The 24758-nt window shown below is 39.1% G+C and overlaps 1 protein-coding gene across 1 annotated transcript; it reads right to left on the bottom strand.

Annotated features, from left to right (window-relative positions):
* Window positions 1-256: 256 nt before the first annotated feature.
* Window positions 257-22745, bottom strand: kcnh7 (potassium voltage-gated channel subfamily H member 7). The gene is made up of 10 exons (XM_020594726.1): window positions 22290-22745; window positions 21675-21905; window positions 12641-12796; window positions 7962-8402; window positions 7128-7339; window positions 5487-5912; window positions 2270-2669; window positions 1804-2003; window positions 1625-1632; window positions 257-331 (listed from the first exon to the last, which is right to left on the bottom strand). The coding sequence occupies exons 1-10, from the start codon at window positions 22363-22365 to the stop codon at window positions 325-327; spliced, it is 2157 nt and encodes a 718-aa protein (XP_020450382.1). The 5' UTR covers window positions 22366-22745; the 3' UTR covers window positions 257-324.
* Window positions 22746-24758: the final 2013 nt, after the last annotated feature.

The raw sequence follows: 24758 nt of genomic DNA, 5'->3' as shown, positions 1-24758 counted from the left end.
AATTATAATTCAGGCAAAATGCATGCAACATTAATTTACCCCTGGATGTTGTGACACAGCAGTAAGGATTGTATTTACCCAGAATAGCTACCACAATGTCATCCTTCAGGATCTCAATGGAACCGTGGGACAGAAAGTAGAGAGCAGTGAGCACATCGCCACTGTGGACCAGAGTGTCTCCAGGAGGGGCATGAGTGGTTTGGAAGCGCAAGGCCAAGGCCCTCAAGCAGCCTTTGGTGGCTCCTTGGAATGCTTTGCAGTTTTGAAGAAGATTCTTGTTGAGATGAAGACAGATATCTGCCTGCAGGCACTCAGGAAAACCTTTTAACACCTGTGATGCAGAGAAAATTTGTAAGTAAAATACACAACAAGTGCAACAAATAGTCACGGACCCATTCAAATACATACAGTATGTAGCATGCTATACAACAGCATATCATAAGACAAGGTTAAAATATTAAAAAAAAAAATGACACTATTATGTTTCTCAGTCTAAACATTTATATACATTGTCAAGACAGAACGATTGTTAACATCGTGGGATTTTCATAAATACAACTGCCACTTTGTGATTTGTGTAACCACCTCCTGAGCTACTGTAAGCACAGCAAAATGCCTCCTCAAATCAATGTGAGGAGGAAGCGAACTGTGAGATAAATGCAAGCAACAACAAAACCCCAATTTTATACCAATTATTTGTAGAAACCAGAGATTAAATCCACACGTTTGATGCATGCATCCACCTTCAAGTAAACAATTTGCTTTGTTGACCAGTAAACCACAGGTTTTAGCTTTATCCCACTCTTTTATTAAATATAACACATTATATGGTTATATGGCTTGTATTACAAGAATGGGAAAGCTCACAGGTACAGTATGTGTAACTATTACAAGGTAAATACATGGCCACTGTAGAAAATGATAATCTAATTATCTCTGTAATTCTCATTGAAGTTATTTTAAATAAAACTGACAGAACCCATCATTAATCAATGTCTTATAGTTTATCTTGTAAATTTAAACATTTCTTTCAACGTGGTGAATCCATAAATAGATTGATTTTACTGTCCCCAGAGGGGAAACCTGCTCCCACAGAGTGTGCATTATGCATGCCTCCAAAACAAAGATACATTTGTACAGCACTTAACTCACAGAGCCGGATGTGCTGGCAATTTGAAGGAAGCAATTGAATTAATTAAATTTTTAGCACCCATTTACCTTAAATGTTTGAACTTTTGTTTCTTGAATTGATTGAGTTTGTAGTTCAAATTAAATTGGCCATCTTTAATTCTTACCATGTATTTACCTCCTAGTATTGACAGCAAAAAAATCAAGTTTACTGCAACTTACTGCTAAAATTATTTCATATAAAATTTCAGTTGGATATTAAAATTAGACAAAAGACGTTAGTATGAGTTCAATTTTCTAATGCATACATGCACTGTAGTTCCTTACCCACATATACTGTGATGTCTGCTTTTAGATGAAACCATGCAACATAAAATTGGAATGGACTGCAAAATTTATACTGTTTGTTAAGAGATAAGTCTGTTTTTTTTATTTTAAAAATGTTGAAACAGCGATCTATTTAGCCATGAAAATGACAAGAAATACAAATACATACCTCCTGCTCTTACCAATGAAGCGATGGTAATCCAGATGAAAAGCAGTTAAGAGAAAGAAATCTCATTTTAGAAAACTGTAAAATGACAATGAACTCATATTTAATGAGTTTAGTTAATTTTGGAGGGATATGTAATCCAGTTACAGTGACATACCAATGTGCTGCTTATTGCTATTTACCGTGTTCATATCAATGCCATTAGTGTAGGTCCACGAGTGTTGGAAGTACTCCTCCAGCCTTTGCCTCAGCGGGTTGGGAATTTGGTGAAAGCGGATGAACTCCTTGACTCGCAACATCTGAGCATGATAGCGGGCCGTACCCGAGTACAGCCTTTGGATGATGGCAGAGACATTCCCAAAAATACTGGCATACATAAGAGCTGAAACACAGACAATAATAAATAAATGAAGTGACTTGCATTCGACTGACTGCTTCGCAGTTTTATTGGTTTTACCATAGACTATCTTCAAGTTAATTAACTTGAATAAATGTGAACAAATGCAGCTATAAACACAATCTGCTGTCCAACACATATTTTAAAAAAAGTCTTTAACCACTTCAAGCGCTGCACCAGATAAAAAAAATGTGCTAAAAGAAAATAAATTATGAAACAAAAACCCTTATATACAGCATGTATATACTCACAGCCAATCAACATGACGCAGATGGAAAAGATCTTCTCTGAGTTGGTGTTTGGGGAAACGTTTCCAAAGCCCACACTAGTCAGACTGCTGAAGGTGAAGTACAGTGCTGTGACATACTTGTCCTTGATAGAGGGACCAGAGCTCGGATCGCTGTAGTTGTATCTTTTCCCTATGGACACGCCCAGATTATCTAGCCAGCCAATCTTGTGCTCCAAGAAGGGCTTCTCCACATTGCCAATGGCGTACCATATACATGCCAACCAGTGGGCAATCAGGGCGAAGATGCACATGAGCAACATCAGAACTGCAGCTCCATACTCAGAGTAGCGGTCCAGTTTCCTGGCTACACGCACCAGTCGCAAGAGCCTAGCTGTCTTCAACAGGCCAATCAGAGTGGTAGTCTAAAAAAATGTAAAGCAGGGCAGTTTATTAGGAATAGCAGTAGAATGTCAGACTAATAATAGCAATTTTACAGTCTTGGATATTTCATCTGTCATGCAAAAAAATCTTATTTGTTGCATATCTGCCCAAACCATATGCCCTGATATTTTCTCTATATCAAAGGATAAAGTCAGGTATTTTTATATTAGCAGTATTTTCAACACACCCTATTACAGAGACTAAACCCAACAATGAATTGCCTCACTGTTGTTCAAAAATGATTAAAAATGACATGACCATTCGGAGCCTTTGGGACAACATTCTTAAAAAATATTATGGTCTTGTGTTTCATAATGAAGAAACATGTCACCCAGTGCATCAGTGTGTTTCCCTGGTGTGTTTTTAATTGTTTTTGAACAACAACAGAGGTCTACGCAACAGGCGAATAAGCCGATCCAGGACTGACAGACATTAACAGTGAGTAGAGGCAAATCATTGTTGGGTTTAGCCTCTGTATGGGGACTGTTTAAAATAGAAAATGACCGACCTTACAAGTTGTGACAAATCAGGAGAGTCATTTCACAAACTAAGGCAATATGTTTTCTCAACAGGTAACTCCTCATTTAGTCAACACTGAACAAGCAGTTAAGACTCACCAAGTGGGTCTCTAGGAGTTTGATGTTATCAAGAAAGATATTAGTAACACTAACCACCACTCCCATTGTCATTTATCTACCCGACAATTACAAAATGGCCATTAAAAATGAACATTACCTTTACACAATATCATCTCCAGAGAAGAGAAACTCTCGGTTAGAATTGTATTCAATCCTGGTTTTCTTAAAACAAAATATGGCATTTTCCTCATTCCGTTTCTTTTCTGAATAAGGTACAAGCTGTTGAAATGCCAGGGTTGCTGAACTGGCACTTGTCGAACATCTAGTCCAGGCTCAGTTTCCACACCATTTTAAAATTAATCTGATAAAGTCCTTTCTTGGTGCTTCTTATTCTTCGACTTTTGGCTGTTCCCGTCAGGGGTCGCCACAGCGAATCATCAGTTACCCCCTAACTGATGATTTGCATTTCAAACTTGGCACATTTTATGCCGGATGCCCTTCCAGATGATGTCTAATTTAGAGTTGCCAATCAACCTAGGTGACATATCTTTGGAGTGTGGGAGGACACCGGAGCAACCGGAGAAAAACGTCCTTTCTTGGTGCAATTTAAATATTTTCACTGTGTCTGTGTGGGTTACCACATCCAAACTCCAGCATGCCTGTCAGTGTGAGTGGTTTTGTCTGTATCTTATTTTAAAAGCCCATACTGATGCAACTTTGCAGAGACTGATTTAAAAAAAAAAAAAAATCATTTTGTGTGCTACTCAGTTGATACTGATTACTGCTGGGTTTACAAGTATTACTTGTCGAACAACATCTGGAAAAAAAAAAAATTAGGAAACCTAAACATTAAATATTAAATTTGACCTCCAGAGTTCCACATTGGTTAAAGCCACAAACGTGTGCACTTTGCAATCTAATGAAAATTAAATTAAGTCTTAAATGCACTTGCACAAGTAATTCCATAATATAGCTAAGTCTCACTTGCTTTCTATCTATGGAAACATCATTTCAGGGTTCAAGTAGGGACAAAGCACTCAGCCTCTTCTTCACCATATTCACTGTGAAACAGTTTGAAATAAATATTTTGTGTTTCTACTTCTATAATTATTAATTACAATTATAATTATTATTAACTAACAAACCACTGCATGGTGCCAATTTAACACTGCCTATCACAGTATGTTCAATCTTCTGGCAAGTTGCTTTGAAAGCAAACAGACCCTGACTGGAATAGATTTCAGACAAATTACCTGCTCTAATCAGAAGTTTTGTTTAAGTGCTTGTAGGTTAAAGCCATCTTGTTAAGCTGCTAAATTACAAGAGCTTTGTGAAAACCATCTGCCACTGTCTCAGCTGCTTTTATTTTCTAAACGAGAATGCAGTTCTGAGGGTTTTTTGCTTGTTCAGTCTAAAAGATAAATATTAAGCTGGAAGGCTAAACATAGATGTAATGTACAGTATCAGCATTTTTCAAAGTATACATCAACCTGTTTACAGACCCGAAAGGGAAAAAACTAGCTTTGCATTTCACTTAACTGTTCAAATGAAAATCATGTTAACAGTAACCAATAGTCATCATGAAGCAAAGGAAAACATGTTTTACTTTAAACGTAATGTGCAGATTTGCCAGGAAGATTTTGTAGATTGTTACTGTTATATGAGGTAAACAAATGTCCATTTCCTGTTTGACTTGTTGTTACTCACTGAACTGACTCAGCAGTACCATCAGCAGCAGTGGTACAAAAGATGATTATGCTTTATAATCAGGAGCTTTTCTGGTGTAATGGAGTGCCTACAAAGCACGATAAAGCACTGAAGTGGCTCCAGAGCCTGAGGGGACATATGCAGCCAGCCTACCAATTGCATCTCACATCTGCATGTAAGCTGTGCACACAGCCCTGTTGGTCTGCTCTTCACATAAATGCATCATTGATTGCCATTTGGTAAGCCATTAATCCATGTAAATGGATTCAAGAATGAGGGCTATACAAAAAAAAAAAAAAAGAAAAAAAAGAAACAAACAAACATGCAATTTAAAGTAACCCTTTCAGAGCCGAGGCAGAAAGATTTAGCCTTTAAGTAGTGGCCCAGGGGCACAAGTCAGGACTTAGTAAATGGATAGTGGTGAAAGCATGCCTAGGTGGGTAAAGCTCCCAGAAAGAGTGAGCAGGCAAACAAACAAACAAATGAATGAATGAATAAATGTGGATATCATACCTCGTCTGATCCTGAGCCAAAGATAAGAAGGTCAAAGGGGATTGCTGCTACCATGTCTATAAGGAACCAGCCTTTAAAGTAATGGATTGCTATCTTAGTTGGATGGCTGACCACCTCCTCATTCTGGTTTACATAAGTGGTCCTGAAGTTTATGAGGATGTCAATGATGAACATGATGTCCACGATTAAGTCGATGACATTAAGAGGACTGCAAGAATATCCGCATTCGCGCCTCTTCTGCTCCTCTTGGTCGTTGAGAAGAAAAGCAGCAGAGTAGGGTGTCAGGATTGCTGTGTATATGACCAGAAGCAGGATCAGCCAGTCCCACACAGCTTTGAAAGGGCTGTAGTGGAGGATGGTGAACTTGTCAATGCGGGCTGTCTGGAATTTGTACTCTGGCAACACATCAGCTCCAAGTGACAGGACCTGAAGGAGTGGTAAGAGAGGGTCAGAACAACAAGGGAAACCACCTGACTATGCCACTCCACTTTGATCATTTATTTTAATATGGATCAACCTCTTAGTTGCCTTGGATCACTGATATTAAGAAACCTTTTTTTTCTGTCACCTGTCTTAATTGATGCTGGTAGTCCTTCTTTTTGTTGAATAAAAAAAAACAAAAAACAATCTGTTTGTGGCTCATCTGTCTGACAATTTGATCATAGACAGCTTAAGGTCTACTTTTTATTTATATGAACACAAAGGTATTTTACACACCACACAGGCTTCAAGGACTGATCTGATAGCTGAGCTGACACCCAGTGGTGAAAGAGGTGCTGAGATTGTTCACCTAAGAAAAAGTTTCAATATTACAATGTAAAATAGTCTGTTAGTCTGTTATAGGTAAAAGTGATAGATTCAAAATGTTACTTATGTAAAAGGACAAATGTATCAGGACCAAAAGTAAAAGTAGTCATTATGCAGAATGGCACATTTTGCACTGATGTATATGATATCATTGGATTATAATTATTGATGCATTGTTTTTGTCACTTTAATGTAGCAACTGGTAAATGTGGAGCTAGTTAAACTACCTTACATACTTTGTACTTTGTTTTATAATTTGAAGAAAATTGTGCAGCAATGAGGATAAGTGCAGTTGGCCAATCTCTTCATTTCAGCACATCCCTCTCTCTTCAACACATGAATTATAGATTTCCTTATGCTAGCAGTCAGGAGGTAGATGCAGTGTTCACATCTAAACAGTGTCCCCAAACTCCAAACTAAACTCAGCAGGGAGAGTATTGAATCATGATGGTGGGCCGTCTTCATTTATGAATGAGAAAGCTGTGTTGGAAGAATGTTAACTCTAAGGTTTCTAGGCCTCTCTTCCACTCGGGTGCTGCTGTCATTGCCTGGAGGTACAGCCGACATGATGAAACCGATGAATAGCCCTATCTGCACTCCTAGCCATCCCCTTCTGAATTACCCATGGCTGATGCTGATGGGTGTGGGAATTTTTCCCTCAACATTATCCCCACTTTTTTTTTTTTTAATTAAGAATGCCAGTTACCCAAGTCCGAGTCATCAAGGTCTACATTAAAACAACTGACACAGGTCTCACCATTTCAAAAGGAGTTTGTTTACTGTGTGTGACACAGTAAACAAACAAACTTGTACTAAACAAACTTTCTGACTCACCTGTGTGACTTTCTCTGTGACATTGTGAGTTCTGTCTTTGACCTTTGGTGCTATGATTGTTTTCTCAGACGTTGGTGGAGAGTGAGTCTTCTTATCAGTCACCTCAGAGAAGTTGAGTGCGATCAGAGGGATCTTATTGATAGTGCTATACTTGTTGATATTAGAATCAGAGGTAGAGCCAAGCAGGCTGGACTTCAAGTGATTAAAAGGACCTGGTGGTTTAGAAAAAATAGAGGTCACATTAGTGCCCTTAGTAGACCTGTGTTATCTTGGTTAACTGAACTACACTCTGTAAGATTTAAACTTTATTTTGGCATCAGTGAACTGTTGAAAAACTACATTAGTTTTTCTGCAAATGGGGCATGCACTAAAGGTCAGCTAGCTCATGCTGAGAATAAGGTCGGTTACTATAAACTGTACTGGCTGTGAATTAAACAGCTACAAATTTGGCAGAACTAGTGATTCATATAGGGATTTACCATTTAACATATTCCTAAAAGCAAAGGTTTGATATACTGTGCATCTGTTTTATTACTGTTTATGCATGTGTCAACAAATATACTGTGTTAACAGAATGGCACACTAGAAGTGCATCTGTAATCATTTTAAAGGAAATGTCATGCGTGGCAACAGAAAACAACTACGTACAGACAAGGTGTATCTGTAACTTAACATTGGTTGGTTTATAGCCAGCTATGCACTTGTTTAGGATTTTCCTCACACTTACTGTGTGCTTGGAATATTAATCGTTTAACAGAGCAACAAACTTTATAACTTTAACTATACACTAATCACAGACTGAAACTGAATGGGAAAGTGTGCTGTAGTACATACCTTCACTTGTTTGGCGATCCTTGAATACGCTTTTAGAATTGGAGCTATAGCCCTCAATTTCATGGACGGATGAGGCTCGCCTCATGCTGTTGATGCTGCCTCTAGGGAAGGTGTTTGACAGGGAGGTAGAGGACTGGGGCGGTTCTCCCTGGTACAACTTCTCCCAGGGGAGCTTTGGGGATGAATGGTCAATTGGTTCAGGACCAATGCTGGCCTTGGAAGAATGGTGTCTTGAGCCTATGGGGGGATGTGTGTCATTTGCCTCAATGTGACTGCCAGTGGTCTTTGTGGGTGAGGGGAAGTTCTGCAGGGCCACTGAAACCTCATTCTCTTTGGGCAAGTCCACCATCACAGCATCTGGGTCCTCTTGCAGAAGAGATTGCTTGTTGATGTTCATTAGGCTAAAAGCAGCCTGGCGGAAGCGGACGAATCTACTCCTCCCTAAAAATTGAGAATAAATTATGTGAAGCCTTGTTCAGCTTTTGGTATACAGCACAGAAAAATATAAATATCCTTCATGTTTGGATGAGAGTCTTCTTCAGCTTAAAACATGAGGGAAAATGGAAGCAACACTATCTCATTATCTATACCGCTTATCGTATAGAGTGCCCTGAAGTTGTGTCTAGTTTGGGGGTGGCTGGTGCTAATCCCATTCCTACATTGGGTGAGAGGCAGGGTACAACCCGGACAGGTCACCAGTTTACCACAGGGCTGACACAGAGACAGACAGCCACCTACACTCACATTCACACCTACAGACAACTTAGAGTCACCAGTCAACCAAAGCCCCATGTCTCTGGACTGTGCGAGGAAGCTGGAGTACCTGGAGGAAGCCATGCAAACAGAAAGGCCCTGTTCGGCTGCAAGGTTCCTTCTTCCTGTGAGGTGACATCTCTAACCACTGCACCACCTTGCCACCCATAACTCATTTTGTTAAAGCAGTGCAGCCAGTAGAGAACAGTGCAATAAGTGAACACCACCGCTCATTGTCCCAACAATATGCTAACCTGTTATTGGATTTGCAGTTTATGCCTTTGCTAAGTTATTTTAGAGCCCTAGTGCTTTCACTCAGTGTCAACAATAATGTAGAAAAAGTACAGGGAGGCAGGTGCTAAAACATGTTCTCTAATAAATAATAAAACCAGTATAAGCTGGCTCATGTTTCTCAAGTGTTTGGGCCTACATGTACTTTTTAAAATTAATCTCTTAAAGGATGTCCACATTGTATTTGTCCACAGGCAAACAGATTTCCAGTAACATCTGCAAGCATTTCTGTAACTGAGCCTTCGCATCTTAATTTACAAAACAGTATTTGATAGCAGCATATTATACGCTCTAGTGCATATTAAATATATTCACTCTTTGAAGAATAGTGAGCAAAACTTTTAAATGACGGTAAAGTGGGAAGAAAAAATGATTTGGCCACAATTAAACATATTTCTTTCAGTGCCCAGAAGAAGAGAAGGAGTAGATTGTGCAATCACTTTATTACACCTCATACATTTGAGACAGGAACCTATAATAGTTAAGGCACAGCCACAGTAGTAAGTGTTAGTGTCCTCTTGGGACAAAGTGAAAGTTTTGACTCAACACATTCCTCAGCACCCTTCTTACATAAACTCATCTCTTTCCATTCCCTGGCTGAATGTGCTGATGTTACAACTATAGTAGCTTCCCCTAGAGCCATGACACACAACAGGTTTCCTGGAGAAGAACCTAATGACATCCTGAGCTGGTGGACGATATGGACAACCTTCCTGTCTCTTCTCCGTAGGGAGACTGTGTCATATGTACTAAGAATACTCTTGACTGTTGCTCTTGGAAAATTTTTATAGGCTATGTCTATGTGACATATTTTGAAAAGGTCTAGCACATAGCACATGTACCATCTGGCTTTTCTTTTGGAAATGTTCATAATGTGGTCCTCGAAGGGGCGTTCCTTATTGTTATTTATATAAAGGTATACTGTGGAGACTTGAGCTGTGAAGTTGGCTTGGCAATATTTGGTTTAATCACTGATTATTTTGTCTGAGTTATTGGTCTTGTTTAAATTAGAATGCATTTCATTACTGTTGGGTTTATGGTCATTTAGATTAGACAGGTACAGTATCTGTCTTAATGTGTTGCTGGCTTTAAAACCCACATTAATCCTGTTTCGATTAAGCAGTCTCCTTAAACTTTTGGAGACTTTATCTAAGTATAGGATGACTATTATTAAATCTCCTCTGCTCTGGCATTACTGGATCTTGCTGCTTCCTGAGGATACTTAAAAGCAGCTTCCAGTGCCATCTCCACATCTCTTCTCAGGTGGTTCCATGCCAAGTCACACCTTAATTCATGGGAGTCTGATGACTCACACATAACTGTCGTGATCTTAACAACTCATGCTGTATGTGGCCTTAATGACTCTCATGTGACTTTAAAGAGTGAATCCTGTCGGAGACTCCACCACTACTGAGTGTAGACTTCTAAATACCATATTACCTGGATGAGTAACTTTGGGCTCTATGTTCCTGCACAGTGCAAGTATATTTGGATTCCCAAACACCACTTGCACATCACCTCTGGCTGCACCCAGTATAGGCCACAGATGGTGCGTCCTGACACACACCAACACTATTTGACCATATTCATATCTATATCCACCATGCCGCCAGCAATATATTATTCAGAGTGAACTCCAGCAGATCAACTGTGGATTTAAGGGTTAATTTTAAGTTGGTGGTCCATTAAAATACACCGGGGGGACCTGATCTTGTGCTTCCCAGCCTATGCACTTGTCAGAAAAACTGCAAATGCACCTGCGAACGTGATAAGAGGTAGTCTGAGGAGGTGTTATTGTTATCACTCTTTCTGGTCAAAATGCACTGCTTAATCAGCATACACATGGCCTCTCTTCCCACATTAGTGTAAGAAAAATCATTTATGGCAGGAAAATACCAAACACACCAATGTGCAACAAAAAGCAAACGTGCGCCGGAGGAAAACTGCATAACAACTCCGAATGAGGCAAAGCAGAAATTGTGCTGACAGGAAAATAGATCCCAATGTCTTACAAGGGGAGCTGATTTCCTGTTACACTGGCAAAGCTTTGTCAATTATCCTCCCCAACAGATATGTTTATTCATATTTCTTAGAGTATAATCAGAGCTTAAAGGTTCAGATAGTATAAGCTGTTTCAGAAACTCTATAGCATTTTTATATAAAAGTAATCTGTTGTATTCTACAGTGTATCACATGGATTCAGTTAGATTGAACAGTAAAAAGAAACCCCTAAGTGCAGTCGATCTTTCCAATATATTATTTGTATCATTTGGTTCTAGCTTGGGGATGTGAAAGGATACTGAAGGCAGAATCGTGTGTGTTCCAGATGGCAGCTCAGGTAAAGAGGGACTGCTCTGCTCCAGGTTCGGTATTGTGCTACTGTGCTGTACTGTTGACAATTGTCAGCTTATAGCTTGCTGTCAATACCAGACCATAATTAGCCCCCAGTGTCCAAAAAACACTCTTTAGAAGCTGCTACACTAAAATGCAGGACTAAGCTACAGTATGTGGAAATGTTGTCCTATATTATTTCAGGTGAAATACAAAAAAGGTGGCTTCTTCTTTTGAAAACATGTCAAAATTCTTCCTCTGTTACTGAAACAGCTCTGCCATTTTTCTCTGAGAAAACTGATAAAATCCCTGAAGCAGAGAAGGTATGTATGAACCTGAAGGATCAATAATCTTGGCTCAGAAATGCCACGCAGTCAGGATTATTTTGAAATGATTTCCAGCAAACGTCTTGCTTGACTGCTTGGCATAATCGTATGTGAATTGTGATATTTCAATGAAACACACACACACACACACACACACACACACACACACAAAGAAATACTGAACATCTAGTGTGCAAACAATTAATTTGCACATAATACTGTATAGCATGAAAGTTCAATACAAGATTATTAGCATCAGTCCTTATAAGCTCATTTAAATCAAACTAGTGGGGGCTAGAGCCAATCCCAGCTGGCAAGAGGCAAGAGGCAGGGTACACCCTGGACAGGTCGCCAGTCTATCACAGGGCTGACACATAGACAAACAACCACACACACACACACACTCACTCCTACGGGCAATTTAGAGTCACCAGTCAACCTAAGATGCATGTTTTGGACTGTGGGAGGAAGCCGGAGAACCCGGAGAGAACCCACGCAGGCACAGGGAGAACATGCAATAACATAACACGGATATAAATAAACATTTTCAACAAGATAAGGTTACAAACCATTCCTTCTCTGCATGCATGGAATTGTATTTTATTTACAGTATATACATATGAACTGTACTGTACAGTACTGGAAACCTAAATACAATTTCAGAGAAGCTGGCAACATGTTTGGAAGTTACACTAAGCTAACCAAAATCTCCAGTACTTTATTAAAAGATGTAGAGGATTACTTTGATTAAATGAATAATCTCAGTTACAGTTATCCACTTATGATGTTGCCATTTATTAAAGGAAGGTTTAATTTAATTTTGACAAAAAGAAAAATACAACAAATGCAGAACACATGCAGTACAATGCATGATTTATGGGTTAGAAGGAGAAAATGACATTTCAACTGATAAAAAAAATACAATAACAGTTCCATTTAATCCATAGCAATGCTTTATTTGGTATATGAAATACTCACTTTGATCCAACTTTGTAGGGGATGTGGGGCTTATCTTCTCTGTGGAGGTGTCACTTCCCTCATCCAGGATATAGTCAAAATTTAAGATAAACATGATCACCACGCCCTCCTCATTCTTCACTGGGATTATGTGAGTGTTGCACTGAAAGTCAGTCCCTGAAATAAACCAAAACAGCTGAATCATATACAGTCATCTCTGCTTTGTCTGTATCTGTCATTTCTAAGAGGGTTAATACTGTCCCAAGATGTCTTTAATGTGCTCAAAGTAAAACTACTGTATATTAAAAACATGCTTATGGAAAACCAGACAAGTCATTGTAGAAGCCATCATGTGGAACATTAACAGAAATCTAAAACTGACTTAACACCACCTGCTTTTACATTCATGTTTGGAAAATTGATCCATTCATGTGCCCTTGTGTGTTTAATATGTGTACCTTGTGTATTTACTGAGCAACACAACATGACTAAGCTCAGGGAACTTGGAGGGCTACAGTATAGTGTAGACAACATGGTGCAGAATAGAAGAATAGATCAGGTGGACAGGAGAGATTACAGCCAGTTTAGTGGACAGTGGTGAGCTTGTAAAAATAATCACTAGAACTGAGCACCATGTGAGGCAGCGGAGCAGATAACAATCCATGATCTAAACTTAGTCTTGAGCCCAGAATATCACCATTTCTCAGCTGCATTGGTTATAGCTGTGTTAGCAAAAGCTGCTGTTGCCTGCAGGCACAATTGCCCGCTGATAAAACTCTCTACCCACTGGACTCTAAATGACAACACAATAGCTACCATACAGAGGAGGACATTATCACAGTGACCATCTTGTCAGAGCATTTGTTATCCTTGAAATTACTCCACATTTCCACACAGAATCAAAAACTACTGGCGCTCTTGTAGCTTCTATCAATGTAAGCTTTTTTTTTTTTTTTTTTTTTAGAAAACATGCTAAATAGTAATTGTATTTATGTTTTTGGCACTAGCCTATAGAATCATAATGTCTAATACTAAAACTATCCCTTTGTCACTCTATGGGTCTGTCTGTCTTTTTGTGCAGCTTGTTGTGTTACTCCTACTCACAGAAGACACATATTACCAGTGTTCACTGTAATCTCCTCAGGGCTCACAGACGCCCTGCCAGCAGCATTCATTAGCAGTAGACTTGCTGTCTGACTAAATATAACAAGCTAGTTTTTTTTAAGGATTTCTGCATCAAAACTCCCAGAAGTAATGTTGCACTGTCACCAGTGACAACATGATAATGTGATTTTAAAACAGAAAACAAAGAAATGTGAGAATATAGGTAGAATTCAATGTTTCAACAGAATCATGTGATTTGATGGGAATAAAAAAAGGAAGCACTTATGTACAGTATGTGCTGTATGTTGATATTAAACCCAGTGAATGTGAACTACAGTACACACTCATCTTGTCTGGTGTCATGGGTGCCTGGTTATGTTCTAAAGTAGGGGAGCGATGCTTAGAGAGCAGGGGGAACTTTAAGTCCCACTCCAGAGAATCCCTTTTTCATAAAAAAGCACTTTCCAGCATTTCCCAGAAAACATTCATCTAATTCTACAGTGTCCCCTTTAAAAGGCAACATTTTGGGTTTTGACTTTCTTCTGTTTGATTCAACAGTATGCTCCGTTATCACAGTGAAGAAAAAATGAGAGCTCCATTCAGTATTGACTTTTAATTATCTGATAAAGCCTGTATAAATTAAAATACATGTTAACAGAGCCTCAAAGCTTTTTCTCTAATCTCCAAAATGATACTCATAATTATTGATTTTGTGGCATTTGGGCCTTTGTTCTTGTAGAAAGAAGACGAGAACAACGTGCAGCAAAAAGTCCCCGGATGGGTTGTAGCATACTGGGCCAAAATGTACAGACACAGTAGCTTTTTTTTTTCCTGTTGTAGGTCTGTAATATACTAGGAAAGGTATGGCAAAATACATTTAGCCACCCAAGAAAATTAATTACAGTATATGTACTGCACAGCATTTGTGGGGAATTTTTAGTGGAGGGATGACAGAAATCAAAGTAGATAAATAAATGCAGCAAATGGCAAAACTGAACCTATGATGTTCAAGGTCAGTGTCTTTACCCCTAAGCTATAGAATGCTCCTAGTTATAATGTTAAACTGCAAAATGTTTAGCCTTGTGCATTCTAGGTAAGACAAAAAAAACATGACACTTCCCTATATGAGGTATCTTTTATGGCCTTAGCTAAATATAGAGCAAGGCAGAGGTACACTATGTGAGGACACATCTGCCATGTCCCCTTTGCTCCATTGCTCAGGCATGCAAGTACACTTGATCTAAATTTTGCTTGATGTCAGCGGTCTTCGAAAGTTTTAAACACAGAGACAATAACCCATGCATTAAGTATGAGTTGCTCAAGTTTACTGAATGCTGCAGTGAGCACATAAATTTAAAATGTTTCACTTAAGAGCTCGGGGTTTCCCTACTGTGTGTTTGAATGCTTACAGTACATGTAAATTCACTGTGTTCATTTTCTTATTTATGTTTTTCTTCTACAAAATATTTTAGACATTATAAGCAACATCCGTGTGTGTATGATGTAATGTTACTGCAGTGATACGGAGGCACTGGATATCAATGTACAAAGAAATACAAAATGCTAACAAAATACTGTAAAAATCCTTAAGTTACATGCTCTAAAATCACCCATCAGAAAAAGAAAAGCTAGGAGTAACAATGTGAATTTTTATACAGCATTAAGTTAATGACAACAGACATCTAGTGTACATCACAGAATAATGCTCCGCGTAAAGCCAAGATGGTAAATTCAGCAGAAATATTTCTGGGCTGGAGTTTACCTTACCAGATGGGGAAACAATAGTCATGCTTAAAGGCTAAGCCATGGGGGTCTCTTCTCATCTGGTCCCCTGCTGAATGTCACCTCTACCGAAATGGTTCAAAGAAATGCTTCTCTACTGTGGTGAATCAGCAGAGACTGTGCTGATTTAAATTTCATCTGCTACATTCTAGTCACTATATTATTATTTTGTAAACAAATGTATTTGTTTACAATTTGTATTTGGATGGGTGGGTGGATGTATTTGCATATAATTCTTGCATCCAGCTAAACAAAGGCGACTACTTTGTGCATAAAACAGAGTGCCTTTCTTTCCTCCACCTAAAGTCGGGGACAGTAAACCCTGTTTATGGCAGGACCTGAAGAATGACTGGTTCAGCTACCTAATGGGAACAGCGGTATTATTCATCTCCTTTTTGACCACTCTAAGTAGTTTTCTGAATATATTTTGGTAGGTAAAATTAGAAGCTCAAAGTTCACCTGTATAAATATTAAATCTTCTTATTGAACTACACCTTATCCAGTGCATCCCATAATACCATGATCATTTTTGTATATTGAAAATTGTGTTATTGACATGTATACTAAAACAAAACTCAAACTCAAACCACTCCCCACAATGGATGGATGGATTAATGGATGAATGGCATCCCTGCATTTAACTGTGGCAAATGGAGGCTCTTATGGTAAATAAGGAAATTTGCATTGCACATAAACATCTAGGGCTGCACGATTAACAGTATCGTCAGCGTGATATAAACCCCTATGCGATCTCTGTCTCATGTGACAATGATTCTGCCTTTTTGCATTAGCAGGGACACACCTTGCATCAAACCAAGCGCTCCCTTTTCCTCACTAAGATGCGTCAACCAACAGCAGAAATGGGTTACATCACATGATGAGCTGTAGACAGGAAGAGAAGACTGATTCAAAAACGAATCCAACATGTCCACAAAATATTCTGTTCCATCCTGCAACTATTATCAAACACTGCCCTTCCTGCCCTGTACATCTGGTGCTGAACAGCGGTTGAGGCGGGAAAAAAAATATCACAGCGGTTATTAGTTGTAGTTATTGGTTAACACAGCTTAGTGAGGAATCTTTAATATATTAAAACCTATCAAACCTTATTTTATAGATTGTATGTACTGTAGGAGTTTTAAAACAGTGGAAAGTTGGTTGTTGTAGTTTGGGCTCCTTATCAGCACAAACAGTGGAGACAATTAGGTTAGGGTACTTAAAACAACTTGGTGCCCTACTGCCGCAATTTGATTAAAAAAAGACACATTACTTACACATTACGAAAATAGCATGATCTCAGATGTCCACTGCAAATAAACGTCCACAACCTCACTTAGAAATAGTAGAAAAAGACGGTTCTTATAACACCAGTATCAAACCAATGCACTGACAACTGGCAATATATCTAATGGTACGTAGCAAACAGCTACTGCTAATAGCGAATTTGGCGTAGTGTTACTCACTTTATTGAAACGTATCCTAAACATGCTGCAGACCACAGCACAATTAACTGAATCCATGGCAATGTACCTCCTTTTTCTTACACGGTAACATTACATGTTTATCATTCATTTAAGTGAAGACGTTTAAGGCTTAACGCGACGTTGACCAAAGCGTAGCTAACATCACCGAACGGCTTAACGGACGTAAACAAACTTGACAGCAGCGTAACTCGTTTGATTGACAGGTGATAGGGCGGGACATCTGTGTACTTGATTGGATTGCCATTTAGGGACATCTGTGTATTTGATTGGATTGCCATTTTACTGAGCGAAGTTCTTTTGTGTAACGTTTCTAGTTACATGCATTTAGTTGCATGCGTTGTAGGCTACACACTATATAATCGCTGAACCTTTAGGCGAGCTACTGGTAGTGTTGGCGACCCCTGGTGGTCACAGTATGTCCAAAAATAACAGAATACATGCATCACAATGTTACTGTAAAAGTGAAATATATACTACTGTCAGCTAAATGTCCAGCATTAAATTAAAGCTCTTTGCTTCAACTCTCCTCTTACAGCTGATAAAATTCTGACCTTGGTAAATTTCAGCACACAAGCTTCATTATAGTGTTCAGTATGTGTGCTAGACTGCAGACCATTTAGCCAGCCTTGCTATTCTTCTGCAGCACCGTCCGAACATGGCCAAATTGTTAGAATCACTGACAGTAGAACAGTTTGGACCAGTGAGAGGGTGGCTGTCCATTCATTCCCTGACCTATATATAGAGAGTTTCCCTGCGAGCCAAGAACTGTTATTTACACCTGCTTGAATGAATGGACGGTGTATTAAGGATAGGTCTCTTTTCATGATGGAAATTTCATTACTGTAGATTCTATTTCCATCATCAATTATTAAAACATTCTAATTAATCCAGTGATCCTTTGAACACTATTACAATGAAGACTCAGGTCAAACAGAGTTGTGCTTAAATGCAAGATAAAATATTTGGTAGTGTTATATTATGTAGCAGAGCGAGTGCCACTATACATCTTTTTATGTTGTTGTTGTTGTTGTTTTTTTAAAGAAGCTTTTCTTATTTGAACCTCACTTTTCAATTTGGATGTACTGAGGCTTCCTGTTAATCTGCTAAGCTGATTTGATTTAGGGAGAAACATGAGTAATATTGTTGAGCACAAATGTATTTATTTGTTTTGTTTGTTTATTTGTTTGTTTTTTATAAATGCACTATCACCAAGTGCAGCTTTTAAAAAGTACAGCCCCAGACTGTTGCCTAGTCATAAGTCTTGCATAATGAAATCTGACATATTTCTAGTTTAAGGCCATTCTGCTTAAGCCAATACACTGTGTTACTGGGGCATAGCCAATTGGGACTAGGACATGTATGGAGAGGCCATGCCAGCAAACCCTTTGTTTGGAATCCTTGGGTCTTGTTGCAATATCTTGCCTCACTAAAAACTGCTGGAAGCTCCACAGCCTGACCTAATTTCATTTTCAATCAGTGTCTCCAGAGCCATCAGAGATAACTAGCAGCTCCAGCTCAAACTCCATTTCATACAGTGTGTGTTTACAGTTATGCAATCATGATATTTGATCTTTTATTCTGTTTAATTCAGCACAGATTTTGTTAGATTAAATTAAATGGATGATAAAAATTAAAGTTAACATACAGTACATGATTTAGAGAAAAACAGATGGTATGAAGAGGAATATTAGATTACCACCTCCAGTACAAGCAACCCACAAGATGACTATCCAATGCAAAGTGAGACCCGCATTGTTGTAGTGTTTAAAGCTCCATCTGCTCTTCCTCACTACCACTACAATAGTTTCAAATCCTAATTATAGGCAGCAATGGTAGCACACAATCTGATATATAAATAAATATGCAAATTTAGCAGCAATTAAACTGATATTAATTTCCTCTCTTTGAAATGAGCTCAACTTACAGCATGTGTTGCTTTCACTCGGACAAGCTGATTTCTCTCTAACAATTGAAACCTGATAAGGAAAGCTCTGTATGTGTTTCATCGTGAGACACCAAAGAGGGGTGAGTGTGATGAAATATGGATGTACTCTTTTGGAGAGCAGTCATCCAAGTGTCCTGCAGCACACCTCGTGCACTGTAAGCACTCTGTCCCCTTTCTCTCGCTCCCTTGCTGATAAACCTGCAGTAGCTGTACATGACCCTTCAGTACCCTCGGTGGGGAGTCACCTATGAAACCCTGCACCCCTGCATACCAGGTGTCCCAGATCATTCAATACAGTTAGCTAAGCTGCTGCTGTTACAGTATGTAGCCATTATCCATTTAACTTCTCTCTGCTGTGTCAGCTTCCTTTTGTTAAGACTCATTCAGGTACAAAGTATTATTACACCCCATGGAACAGGATAGCTTAACAAAGCCATCGAGGTATAGTAATTGTCTCATTGATTATGCGTTTATCACTGGAGGATGAATGCACATGTAGTATCTTTTCACACAACCCTTCTTTGGTTGTTCATCTAGTCATCTAGAGTGAAGCATAACAATGAAAAGAGTGTGCCCTTGTGCCTTTTTAGTGCACCCATGTTCCCCATTGTTCCACCACTTTTCATTTCTAAGCATATGCATAAGCAGCCTAACTTTCTGCCTTTTCAGTGAAAAAAGCTAAAGCTTTGTTGCTCCAGCTGTCAGAAAGCTCTTCAAATCCTAATATTACATTTTAGGATATCTGACTAGTTATTGATGGGAGAGGAAAAAACAAACACTATGTCACATTGTGATTCCTCTCAACTTTAATTTTCATAATTTGGAATGGCATCTCTTATGTGATAAACACAGAAAAATAGAATGAATACTGTTAACTTATTTGCTTGATGTTCTTTATGAACATGCCTGTGTGATTTCTGTAGGTGCATGGAAAATGGGAAGCTTTAATACAAAGGATTAACTGGTTGGCATGAAATGCAGTTAGGAGAGGAGACATGAAATGCATCCACTTTCCACACATATAGTAAGCTTCAATTTGTAGAGAGACTTGAATCAATAGAGCCATCACTTAAAAGGATTTCAGGAATCTTTCATTCCTCTGGAGCAGTGGGAGTGTGTGGATTGTGTCCTCCGTAACAGTTGAATGTATTTACACTGTAAGCTGCTCATTCTGCACTGTCAGCCCCTGACATCTTTATTCATGAGCACACGCTCAGTGTAAATTCTGCTGCCAAGTATTAGGAGTTGTGTGTTAAAGCTGTGATGCACATCAGGAAGGATTGGGAAGTGACAGAGAGCAACGGTTACCTTAGAAGGTTTCTGTAGTCTTCATCTGCTGTGCTTTAAACACAACAGGCACATGACTTTTTTTAGGTGAAGTACAACACATGTATGTTAGATGGGAGGATGGGAAAGTAAACCTTACTTGTCAAAACCAAGCTGTTCGCACCCTCACAAGGAACCCTAGAGTGTTTTGTGTAATTGTCTTGCAGTTTTGTGAAACAATCTATTTTAGCAGTGTAGCAGCTGGCTCTTGGTTTCATCGTGATTAGTGATTAAAAAAAAAGTCCACGCTGATGGCTGCTGATGGTAGATTAAACATGTATCCATGGCCTAGAATCTAATCAAACTCACAATTAAAAATTTAAACCCTGGCTTCTTATGATTAAATTAATTTTTTTTTCAGCTCAGACACATAAAGCTGTTTGTACTTGCCTTGGAAGAATATGAGTAAGCAACATGAGCTCAAAGTAACAATATATCCAATATGAAAAACATGCCGGCTTCTCTTGGTGCAAAGACTGGTGCAGCAGTTGTGCTGCCTTACAAGAGGCATACTTTTGGATTGACTCTGCACAGCTGTGCCACAAAAAGCTGATGTGAGAGTCTGGCACGAGGTGGTCAATCCATGGATTTGGGCCATTGGGAGGTAACATCGTGGTCATTCATAACAGGACCAGGATTGGGCAAAAAGATGAATGACAAACACCAGTCTAGCACTAAAGGGAGAGCGTTTTTAAGCAAAGATGGCAACCCCATTACACGTTAAGCATTTTTACAGATTAGTGGATTGATCCACTGGCTACTATAAGTACTGTCCATCTTTGCTGCAAACCACAACATGGCTACTGTAAATGCACCACAGATCTGTGAGTACACAGTGAGAGTATATTATTTGAAAAGTACAAAGCAGATGGATTTATAGTGGCATCTGAAAGCCTTATAAACTCGACAGTGCAGCAGATGAGCTGTGTCACACACTATCTCTGCTGCACACCGTCATTTTGGCAGCCAAAGTTTTTCTGTCACCCAGGCACATGATGCTGTGAATCAAATCAGGTGCCAAAAAGATCATTTCCAACTTTACGTGCCTGACAGAGTTACAGTGAGGCCTCCTCTGTATTTTAAACATTATCATACAGATTAGCGGATTGATCCACACAGTATCATATTATATTTAATGCAACAATATTTCTCTTTTGCTTTTCAAGGACTTTATTCATAATCCTTCTTCATGCATGTGTCAGTGAGGCTCAGAGTTATCTGTTTACCTTCACACAGTGCTGTATATTTTACTTACTCTGCCTGGTTGGTATCAGAGTGAGTGGCCTCAACATGAAATGGACATAACATGGAGCTGTAGCAGGTGCTCTTTCAGGAGCAACACAACACAAAAGACCACTCTCGACTTCCAGACACGCTGTGACAGCTATACTCTTGTGCCAGGTCACTGACTTACCATCCTTACGGTAGTAGGTGATCTCCACCTTGCGCTCCTCGGACCCTAGCACAGCCTGGGACACCTGGTTGATGGCTTCTTTGTCTGTCAGGTCACCGTGGAGGAAGTCACAGGTGCATGGCTTCTGCATGATGTCTGGTCTGGAGAAGCCTGTCATCTCACAGAAGCCATCATTGCAGTATATGATTGCACAGTTCTCCACCCTGGCATTGGCTATCACAAATTTCCGGTCTGCATGAAAATGAAAAGTACATGGTGTACTGTCTGCTGTGACACATCTGACCTCAGAGCCTACATCACAGGGTCAGCTCATGAATAAAATCAATCAAGTTGATTCAGTTCATTGTCACTTCTTGAACATTTCACTGAAACTATATAGAAAATAAACAGTTTGCCAATGAATTGCTCAGCAAACCTTATAAAAAAAACAAGAACAATTCAGCCTTCTGGTATGAAACAAAGTCATCCTAAAGTATTTTAATGGAATTCTTTACACAGGATAAACATATATTTATTCATCCATTTTTCTGTATAAAAATGTAAAAGCATCTACTTTGTAGCAGGTGCTCTTTCCGTAACCTGGTTGCAGAAACTGTACATCAAGAAGATACTTACTCTGACCCTCGAATTTCCGAATAATTATTCCAAGAAATGTGTTTTGTGGCGCAACGTGACCTCTTCTTACAGGCATGTTTATTTAGTCACAGAACATCTCACGATTTCCAGTATGAACACGCCTTTACAAGTAAATCCAGAAGTTACAGATGTTGCCTCTCAGCGATGTTTCCTTTACAACGGACCAGACCATACGGGAGCACTCTCTCCACTTTGAATGACCTTCTTACTTCGCCGAGAAGCTCTTTAGCCCGCTTGTATGCCTGAACATGTAAATGCCTCCTCGCCGAAACGCACGGATTCGGTGAGGATTGTTGTTAGAGTCAGTTCGCAAAGCATGTCGCGTTGAGGATGGATGGATGCGATCCTGACGTCCTCTGTAGTGCAGTGCTGGGCGCACAGAGCGGACAGCGGTTGATATGCCAAGAGAAGTGACGTTGCTCTCAGGGGGCTTAGTTCCCTCCACCTCCGGTAAATCGTATCCTTGTGCTTCGACAGTGAACATACAATACAGTAGTCGGAATATGCGCTTATGCGAAATTTATAGGCTATAAAATGTTCCCACAGTGACGGTACACTCTCAGTGAAGAGTGATATTTACGGTAGATTACAGTACTGTGCAGCTGATTCATACAACGAAGGATTTCCTGCAGTTATGTTTTCCACTCATGAAAAAATCATTCTTTAGGATTTTCACGTTTTGTAGGGATATCATTACCAAAAAGTGCACAGAATGGACCGCCGAATGTGCCCCAAATTAAGAGTGTAACAATTCCTATAGTCTACTGGTATGAAGGATAGAGTAAGCACTTTTTAAAATATCACCTGTCACTAAAGGTTACCACAGTTTATTAAAAAGTATAAGCTGTACAGTATTTATACAGCACAGATATTATTCAGCCTGTTAGCAGTCAATAAAATATTGAATAAAAGCAATAATAACATTTTGGACATCTCCCTGTGCCTGCGTGGGTTTTCTCCACATACTCCAGAGAGAACCCACGTCTGTATATGTCAGACTTCCAGTTTGTCACGAATATGATTACACCTTCATTTTAAGCTTCAGCATTTCTATGAACACATAAGATCTACACAAATCTACACTGAGGCCCTGTATACATACGTATATAATGTTTTTGCTTATCTTACTGTACTTGTAATTACATGTTCTCAGGAATGGTGTGGGTGTGTACAGACTGCATGTTTGATATCTCCAAGATGTACCTGTTAGTTTTGATGCACACAAATGACAAAATCACACCTAAACAATCCATAGTTTGGTCACCTGGTGTTGTTCTCATCACGATAGAACTTTAACCTATGGAGAGGTGTTTTCAGTAATTAAATAGATATTAAATTGATATTTTGGTGTGTAGGGCTTTTAAATAGCCACCTCAGGCATTTGTCTACCAAGAACTTTTTAAATTTGCAGTCCATAGTGGAGGATGATGAAATCAGGTGCTAATGGAAATCCAGATTAGATTTGCATTTAGCACACCTGGGTGGAAATCTTTCAGTACCAATCGTCTTCTCCTAAAACTTTGCAGAATAGGGAATAGTTATGGTGAAAATCTAATGATGCTCATGGAGGTTCAGTTCTGCTCCACTGTGTTCACTGCTGCATGAAATGCTTTTTTTTTTATTTTTAAATCAGGGCCACAACTGAACACTAGTGTTCATTTTAGAGGGTTCAGGCTTGCACTGCTGCTGGACTGATCCACTCCCACTAATGCCACTTAAATTATGAACTCCAATATTCTGTGGTGTTTTAACATTCACAGGTGTTGTATTTCCAAACTGATACACTTAATCCTGAGAATAATATCCAACATTTTTAGGATGTTGTTTCTCAACTTCTCAAAACATGAAAAGTAGAATAGTGATATAATGAAGCATATTTTAAGAGCAGCTTTAAATGCAATTACAGTTTTTCAGCTAAAGTGGTTTCAAAACAAAGCGTACCATGTCTGATATACTTACTGAGTATACACCAATGGAAATACTTCTATTTCTATCCTAATATGCATTTTATGCCTGAAAAATTTCAGAAATATTTTTCATAAACTATATATTTTAGACATTTTTGCTTTATTTTTGGATTCCACAAGTTGCTCTAAGTTTCCCCAGAAACTTTCAAAGTTAAACTCACTGCAGCATGAAGTGATTTTTGACTGAGGCGCTGTCCATGGTCCTGCAGCTTCAGTACCACTCTGTTCTCTGCTATACTTTACTGTTGTACAGTCTCCAGCTTCTAGTGCACTCACGCACGCGCGCACACACATTTTTTCGCAGCTATCTTTGTGAGAGCACTCATTGGCATTATGCAGGTCTCTAGGTGGTTGGTCTTTGCTTTTCTATCTGTTTAACAATACCACCCAATATCTGATTCATTTTTTGGGGTTTGGGAGCAGACCACGTCATCATGTAGTATGAAAAAGGCACTACTGACAATATTTATGAACCTTGGTG

The sequence above is a fragment of the Monopterus albus genome, unplaced genomic scaffold, assembly GCF_001952655.1.
Source record: "Monopterus albus unplaced genomic scaffold, M_albus_1.0 scaffold24.1, whole genome shotgun sequence".
Taxonomy (NCBI): domain Eukaryota; kingdom Metazoa; phylum Chordata; class Actinopteri; order Synbranchiformes; family Synbranchidae; genus Monopterus; species Monopterus albus.
The sequence above is the reverse complement of the archived record's forward strand: the minus strand, read 5'-3'. Positions and strand labels throughout refer to the sequence as shown.